Raw genomic sequence first — 8457 nt, forward strand, 5'->3', positions numbered from 1 at the left:
GCAAACTCGGCCTCCCTCGCGTATGTAAATTCCTCCGACGGCTTCTTTGTTCCGCCGTGTCTGCTTTCAATTTCCCCTGCGAACAAATACGTGGATTAACTATCATCGATCGTGTGTATGCCCTGCAAACACCGTGAGAACCGAAAATCTCTTTCCCCGTTTCTCTTGATCCCGTTGAACTTTGGAATTCCTCCAATCGTTTCTCCACCATTTAATCACGTGTTTCTTTAACTACAAATTGGCTCTGACAAACTTTAAAAATCAATGTCCCTCTGTTTTCATTGGTTACAAATCGAACACAATCTTCGTTTAATTTCATTGTTTCCTACAACATGGCTGTTGGAGAGTTAAGTTTGGTTCAGGTGGCCCATTGGCCGTTTCCACGCGTCCCAGGGGCTTTATCTCGAGTACCATTACGAATTCCTGCCGTTAATATCGCCGCACAGGTATCGAGCACGCGCGTGACGTTAACCGTGCAATTAACGCTGCCTCTAATAATCCATAGACACGGGTTTAATCGCGTGGATCCTCGACACTGGTCAAAGACAAAGGATCCCGATACAATTTGCATACCAACCTCTCCTCTTCACTCGTCGCTTGGACTCCTTGGACAACGGTAATATCGTCGGTAAATGTAAAGCGTTAAACCAACGAGACACTGGTTCAATTCCTCTTCGCCTATTTCATCTGGAAATTCCTCTAGTTATATGGAAGATAAAGCACACGTTAGTCGACGGTATCGGTTTCCCGTCGATAAATTGCGTCAGCTGCCAAAGGAAGATAGATTGTTCGACTTGGGAAATTCATTTCATTCGGTTTCATTCGAATCGTTTAACGGGTGCACGCGAGAAGAATATTAAATAAGACGAACACGCGAGTGAATACCAGGGTATAAGAAAAATGTTGGAGGACCTGGAAATAGGAGAGTCGTGAGGCGATTTGAAACAAGTTTTTCCTTGGCAAAAATGTTATCCGAAGCTTCGTTAACGAGATATTAACGAAAAACCCCGACCAATGAGAGCGCCAGTCTGATGGCCGAGTTCCCGCGGTAGCGTCGGGTACCGCTGCGATTGGTAGGGGGGCGGGAACTCGGCCGACAGACTGACGCTCTGATTGGTCGGGGTTTTTCGTTAATATCTCGTTAACGAAGCCTCGGAGAACATTTTTGCTAAGGAAAAACTTGTTTCAAATCACGTCTCTCATTTCCAGGTCCTCCAATATTTTTGTTACATCCTGTATAACGGAAGAAACACGAAAGAGGGAAAAAATGAGAGAATTATTCTTTGAATATTATCTTATCTTTGGTCGAGAGATAAGGGGAGGATAGAAGTTTTATAGACACCCGCGATCGATCGATTAGCCACCGTCGACGTTTCGAGATTAAATTTCGTGAAACTCGAACCGTGGAGAAATTGTCTAGAAACGTTTCTGGTCTTCGTCGTCGAAAACGAACGAGGGAATTGGATTTGCTCAAGGAGGAGACGGGAAACATCGGTAGATAAGATCGTTTCAGGGCAATTATCAAACAGAGGCGACCCTACGAATCGAAACGTTTAAGAATCTAATACACAGTCGACAAAGGAACAAATGAAATTTCTTTCCTTGGAATCGCCTGCACGGCGACGTTAAAAGAGTGTTGGAACGCCCGGATTACAAAGCGAATCGTCGGGAAAAACAAGATTGCGCTCCTCGTCGAATCGCGATATCGTCGTTCGCTTTTTATTCTCGACGCCCAGAGTTTACAGGTTGTCGACTTTTTTTATCTGGAGAGAATCGCTGTTGCAGGACGCGATATTCTTCTTAAACACGGACATCTAGCTCTGTTTACCTCTTGGCTTCCATTGGATTAGTATTTCCAAAGTTTTTTCGGATCATGTCCAACCTCTCAACGCCTTAAATATCTCGATGTCACCCTAGGGTATGTGTCCCAATTACGGATCTTGTTCCAATTACGGATCTTCTGTATTAATATCACCATTAAAAAGAAAATACATGTGTAAATAAACATAAACAAAATTTGTTAATTATATTTAATCGTTAACAAATAAGATTCAAAGTAAAGAACGACAATTTTCACATGTTATAATGTCAATTAAACAAGTCAAATTAAACCGGTAAAATTGATAAAAAGTATAAAAACGCTATATGGAGCCCTAGTTATATACGACACTAAACTCGTGAGCTACCTTAAATATTCCTCGACGATGTTTCCACGATGTCTCGGAAGGAAGCAGGGTCCCGTTGTTTCCGGGGCGTCGAAGGAAAACGTTCCCGGACGCATCCCTTAGACGAACACGCGTTTCGTTGCGTAACGCCGCGTTTGAATTGCAAATCAGCCTGTATATCGCGGGTTGGTTTCGTCGGAACCGTTTAAACGGGCCGTGGAATTTCGCTGTGGCCTGTGAGACATTAGCATACATACGTACAGTACCGGACAAAAGTATTCGTACACCTTTTAAAACGCAAAAACTTTTTTTCAAATTGGTCCAAATAACTTAAGTTCTTTTATGAAGGACATTAGTTTATTAAATGATGTGTAAAAAAAAATTGAAAAAGTTGCAATTGATTGGAATTGCGAAGAAAATAGTAGAAGTCGTTTTTTAAAACTTTTTTATCTGAGGTTATAATGAAAATTTTAATAAATACATATCGAAGATTTATGTTAGTTATATACATACTGAAACTTTAATTGAAAACTGCGATTTTCAACATTTTTAATCGTTTGTATGAAATTTTCAACAACTGACTCCCATATAGAAACGGTGGCGTAGGTGTCCTAAAAATTATCGTGTCATACGAAACTAGGAATTAAAAAAACTACGAAAACTCTAGTAAATCTATTAATAAAATTAATTGAACGAGGGTTCCCTATATAGCATCAAGTCAAAGGTCTCAAAAACCGTTCTAAGTGTATCGAGTAATTTTGTGTTCGCAACATAAACAGCAGAAATGCATATAAAACGACAAATCTGAATATACTTGGAACTCTGTGTACACCAGTGGGTGAATTCTGAGATGAACAGAGAAAATCATCTCCTCGCTGCGTGTCGTTGCACACAGAAATCCTGCTCCTGTGTCAAACAACAGCCCCAAATAAACCCCCTCATTTCTGCTCTGAATAATGCAAAGAACTTTAACCTTCACTCTGTGCATTGTCTAGCAATCGGTCTATTTCTCGAGGTGTCCAACGGGCCTATACAAAATTCACAACTCTCCTATTCTGGAGGATCGAACATAACCCAATATTCGTCGTTTCCAGGTACTTCCAACATATTCCATTCGAGAAGTCTAGACGAAACAGGGGGTGAAGGGGTCTCTCGAGGTGGTTGATAAGGGTGTCGCTGATTCGGGGAAAACCGGATATCGTCGCCAATTTTCTTCAGTGAGGAGGGGTGGGTTGATTCGAGCAGAATTCGATAAATTCGTGGCTGATCAGATAATCGATAACTGCGACGACGTCAATTCGATTTCAGTCAACGTCCCCTGTTTCTCGGTCTATTTCGATCAAACTTTTCCCGCTATTTTTCCGACTCTTTTCTGTCACATCTTCGTCCAATCGTAGAAGTTTAACTCGATGAGAGACGGGCGACTTCCTGGCGCGGTTTAACGATCGAGATACCTTGAATTCGAGGTTGATCGGATTCGTTTCGTCCAATCTCTACGATTTTATTTTTCCCACGCCTGGTATTTGTTGCTGACGATTTTTTATTCACCTGCATATTTAAACGTTCCGACGGTGTTGCGGGACTCGGTATTCCGCGCCAGCCTTTTACCCGATGTGTTTCGTATTTATTCAAGAGAAACGAAATGAAAGGCACCGCCGCGTTGTGAATATTAACGAATCCACTGTGTGCACGTCCAGGGTCTCTCGTTCCGCGGGTTGCTATTTTTTTCTCGAAGAATCATCCTCATTGAACCTGATTAGAATTCATCCCCAATGTTTGAAAATTCGTCATTGTAGAATTCTGCGAATACGAACGACCGAAATGACAGTTTTCATTTAAAAAAAACCCGCGTGATCTAACGAAACGGGCAACTTGGTTCTCGGATAGCATATGACGCCTTGAAGCCTAAAACAGCCGTAAAACGGCCATCAGATTTTCGGGGTCCCCCTTGGTTAAAATGCGCGGGGGAGGGGGGTTGTAACACAGCACAAAATAAATCTTAAAAAATTGAAATTTATTTTAAATTAAATTAAATAACATTTAATCATAAGAAAGTGGAAGCTACAGAACAAGCTCATCTGGAACGCGGGGCCCGGGGTTAAAAAAAACCCCTTCATCCAGCCCTGGTTGTGCTATCTGGGTTGCGGATGATAGGCGAAAAATTCTCGGTTTATCCAAGGCAGAATGAATACGGGAGAATGGTCCCCTGACGGTTGTGAACCAATAAAACATAGTTGCAGTGGAGTCGACCCATAAACGAATATTGTAATTTCTAAAGGGGAACAACAGGCGTAACGAATTTAATGCTGCATCGCGGCAGTAACACGACGGCAAAATTCGAGGAAGAAATCGAATTCCGCTCGGCTTCCAACGACGCTTTTTCGCGAATAAACTTCTCTTGCCGCGTATTATCGCCCATTAACGCCCGTTCTCCTGTCGTTAACGTCCACGCTGCAAAAAGACGTGAAATTGGAAAACGGGCTAGGTAAATGAAATCCGGCCGGTCCGTGTTCGCTTGTTTCTTTACGCGATTCGTTTTCATTATACGAATTGCCCGCGAGACTAATTGTTATCGCGCCGTTCCATGCGTTGTTACGCTTCCGTACGGTGTCCATTAACAGTGCAGCGAAGAAAAAAAATTGATTGCGTAAAATCACCTCGAACTGGCTGGTGTGCGGACGCCATATTGGACGCCATCTTGAATCACGATTAGGAAGCTGGAAATGTTGTTGACTATATGTTTTTATTTACGACTTGTTCTGGTACACGTACATTTTCATTACAATTCCGATTTTCCAACTGCCTTTTCATCCTGGCAAACATGAAACTTCGTGGAATTAAACTTAATGACAACATATATCACTTTCAGCTAAATATTATATACATACAGACTGCTCTTTGATTATTGTCTGACTTGTCCTACACGATTATTGTCCAAGCGTTATCCCGACCACTGGGGGGCGTGGAACCTTGGTCGAGGTTCGGGCTTCGAGCAAACAACGAATTTACGAGGGTCTGAAGCATTTCTCCCTATAAGATTATTGTCCTGGACCCGAGTTCGGGACAATAATCGAGATGAGCCTGTAGTCTGAATTTTAGGTTCTTTATAACAGTTATGTTCGGAACCGTTTCAAGTCCTCGCCTTTCCTGCTCATCGGATCGATTCTTCCAAAACCGAAAACGCAATCTCCACCCATTCTTACAAATTTTCCTCTATCTGCTACCGTGTCTGCACGCTTCACACAATTGCATGCACAAGTATTCGGTTCAGGAATAAATTCGTGCCATTTTATTTTTTATATTTTTAATTATTTACCATTGTTATTTTTATTTTATATATCTTTTATTAAGTTTTCTATGTTCTTTATTATTTTTTATATTGCATTCAAATTTGTGCTCTTGTACCCTTTATAGTTAATGCAGCTTCATTTCCGATACCTTCTCTTCGAGTTTAGAATATAAAAAATAACAAAGAACATACAAAATATTTAAAATTAAAAAGCCTCGATTCTCGGCCGCGCTAGAAACGGAAATGGACACTGTGTTTCAGCTGGTGGACGACGACGGTAGCATCGAGACAGCGCTGATCAATTACTTATTCACGAAGCAAATCGTGAAACGGCTCCGAAACCAACTGGACATCGGGGATCTTCAGCGTAAACGTAGCTACTGGAAACAGTGCGCCTTCAACGCGGTCTCATGCTTCGGAAAATAGATTCCCCCCCCCCCCCGGGGCCCAGCTCGAGCGATCACCAGGCTTTCCATCCCCGTCTATTTGTCTGTCTTTTTCTTCTCCGGCCGCCTAGCTTCCGTTGCACGTCGATAATATCCTCCACTTCCGGTTCACCTTGCATCCGCGCGGAATTCACGATCCTTTCGTTATACAAAAATTTTATTCTTTGGATAAAAATGTTATTCCCTGGACAAAAATTTTATTCTTTCGACAAAAATTGTTAGAAACATATCTTCAATTTAAAGAAAGTTCTACACATCGATGAGATCAGGTCCGATAACGCCTCCGGTAAATGTTCAATTAAATTCCGATTTTTCATCGTTGAACCGCGCGCGGCTGTAAATCGAAGCTCGTTCTCTGCGACACGCTATATTAAAATTTTCGGAAACGAAAAGAAAAATCAGTAGATTAGGGTGCTGATAGAGGTAATTTAAGAATCCGAAAACTTGCGGCCAAAACGGAATATGCGTGTGTATGTGTGTGTGTGTACTTTCGCGCGAAATAACCACCTTCTTAAGTTTTCTCTCGTTTCTTCTTCGTCTTCTTTCGTGACAGGGTTCACGGTCGTCGGTTATTCGGAGCGGAGAGAGCGCAACGTTTTGCACCGGTGTTGTAAATCACAGAGTTTTACGCTCGGGTGCGCGACGACGACGGCTGTGTAATAAAGAGGATTCAATAAAGTGTCCGCATGTGTATATTTCTCCCCCGCCCCCGTTTTAATCGGCGAAACGAGACACATTCGCTGTGCGCGACAATAAAACCGACGACGACCTTTTGTAATTGATCTCCGTTTTCCATTCGCGACACACACGCTTCCCAGATAGCACGTGACGCCTCGAAGACGCCTATTTTACGGCTATTTTAGGCCTGAGGCACCTTTAAGCCGTCTTAAAGGCGTCGGACGTCATGGAGAATGCGAGCATTTTCATTTTTGTTGAGCAGAAATAGACACTTTATACTTCATATAAAATGAACTATTATCAAGTTAAAATATTATTAAAAATACTTTTATTTAATTGTAAAGGGAGGTTTAAATTTGATATCTAATACTTTTTTTTGACGATTGTTGCATAAATAAAGGTAAAAATCAATTTGTGCGATAGCAGAAATCTTACATGATTAGAAATAGGGACATTGACCTAACGGTGACTTTTTAACAAGATTTAGTACAGTGATTGAACTTGCAATTCTGAAGCGCCTAGTGTTACATTAGTTTATGAAATATTTAATGTTCAGTACCGAGGAAGCTTGTAACACTCATCGAGGATATACTGTAAAAGTATGACAAGATCGAGTTTCCCTGATTCTTTTCCGTATTCTCGAGCGTCGTTCATCCGTAAACCGTCCAGGGAAAATAAACGGCGATCGCGGACAGATGGCGAGAGAACACACGTGTGTTCGCGACAGTTCGAAAGGTAAGACGACGGAGGATCTATTTCTCTCTATCAACTGTTGTTGATTGTGTGAACGGTACGCGATATTTCTGTGTCGTTGCTGTTTCCGTTTCGCAACCGTCGGAATGTTCCGTACGATGGCAATTAACCTCTAACGTCCCTCGACTGCGCACACAGACGCGAACTCCACAATTTCTTTCGGCTGGCTTCTTACGATACGCAGTGGTGGGCACGATTTAAAATACTGTACTCGTTTGTTATGGGTGAATGGATATTGTTACCGATCCGGTCTCCGGGTAGAGACTGTTGATTGTGTTTTAAATTACAGTAAATCATCGATGTATGTTCAAAGGCTTCCCCCCTCCCCCAATGGTGGGGATAACGACTCAACACAGTGCCAGAATTCTTCGAACACTAATCGAGGATTTACTGTATACTGGGATACTAACTTTTACTCAAACATTTTCTTTTTTTTACCTATATTTGAGGTCCCAGATAGCATACGACGCCTAATGAAGTTGACGTAAAGGCTCCTTAGACAAAAATAGCCGTAAAATGGGCGTTTTAAAGGCGTCATGTGCCATCTGGAGTGTCAGTCAAAGTGGTAAAGTACCTTGACGTGCACATATAAAGGAAGCCACGCATAATTTCGAGGTTAGGAATCCCTTCCGAGTCATCGAACCTAAAATACAGTTAGGATCTGTTAAGTTGCCCAGCTCCAACAAACTAAACGGCACAGAGGCAAGAGGGGTATTTCGCTAACCAATGGTTAGCACTGCAATACGCTACGTCATTCCTACATCAGTTCCACGTGATTACTCTGTTATCTCTCTATCTCACTTGATCAGTGTGTCCCGTTTGCTCTCTTCGTCACGAACGAATTCGATTGGAGGGCTTCCGGTCAGCTCCCAAGTAGGGGAAAGCTGTCTAAAACGATCCCTTTAAGGCGTAATTTATATAAAAAAAAATACAAATGCTCGTTATTTAAATAAAAGTAAAACAGTTTTTGTAAGTTAGTCTATCTATCTTATCATTGGCTTAAATAAAATTCAGCTACGTGATCAATTATATTTTTTATTTACGCCTTAAAGGGATGAACAATCGTTATAAGAAAGAACTGAATAGTCGTTCGACGATGTAGCACACGATATGACATTTGTTCCCA

The 8457-nt window shown here is 41.8% G+C and overlaps 1 protein-coding gene across 2 annotated transcripts in view; it reads left to right on the plus strand.

Annotated features, from left to right (window-relative positions):
- Positions 1 to 6569, plus strand: part of LOC107192912 (prohormone-1) — a 45886-nt gene extending 39317 nt beyond the window's left edge. For both annotated transcript variants that reach the window (XM_015582268.1, XM_015582267.1), the window contains exon 3: positions 5716 to 6569. In XM_015582268.1, the coding sequence (XP_015437754.1) occupies positions 5716 to 5880 (165 nt within the window). In that variant the 3' untranslated portion in view covers positions 5881 to 6569. The remainder of the gene's footprint in view (positions 1 to 5715) is intronic.
- Positions 6570 to 8457: the final 1888 nt, after the last annotated feature.

The sequence above is a fragment of the Dufourea novaeangliae genome, unplaced genomic scaffold (genome assembly GCF_001272555.1).
Source record: "Dufourea novaeangliae isolate 0120121106 unplaced genomic scaffold, ASM127255v1 scaffold439, whole genome shotgun sequence".
NCBI classification, from domain to species: Eukaryota; Metazoa; Arthropoda; class Insecta; order Hymenoptera; family Halictidae; genus Dufourea; species Dufourea novaeangliae.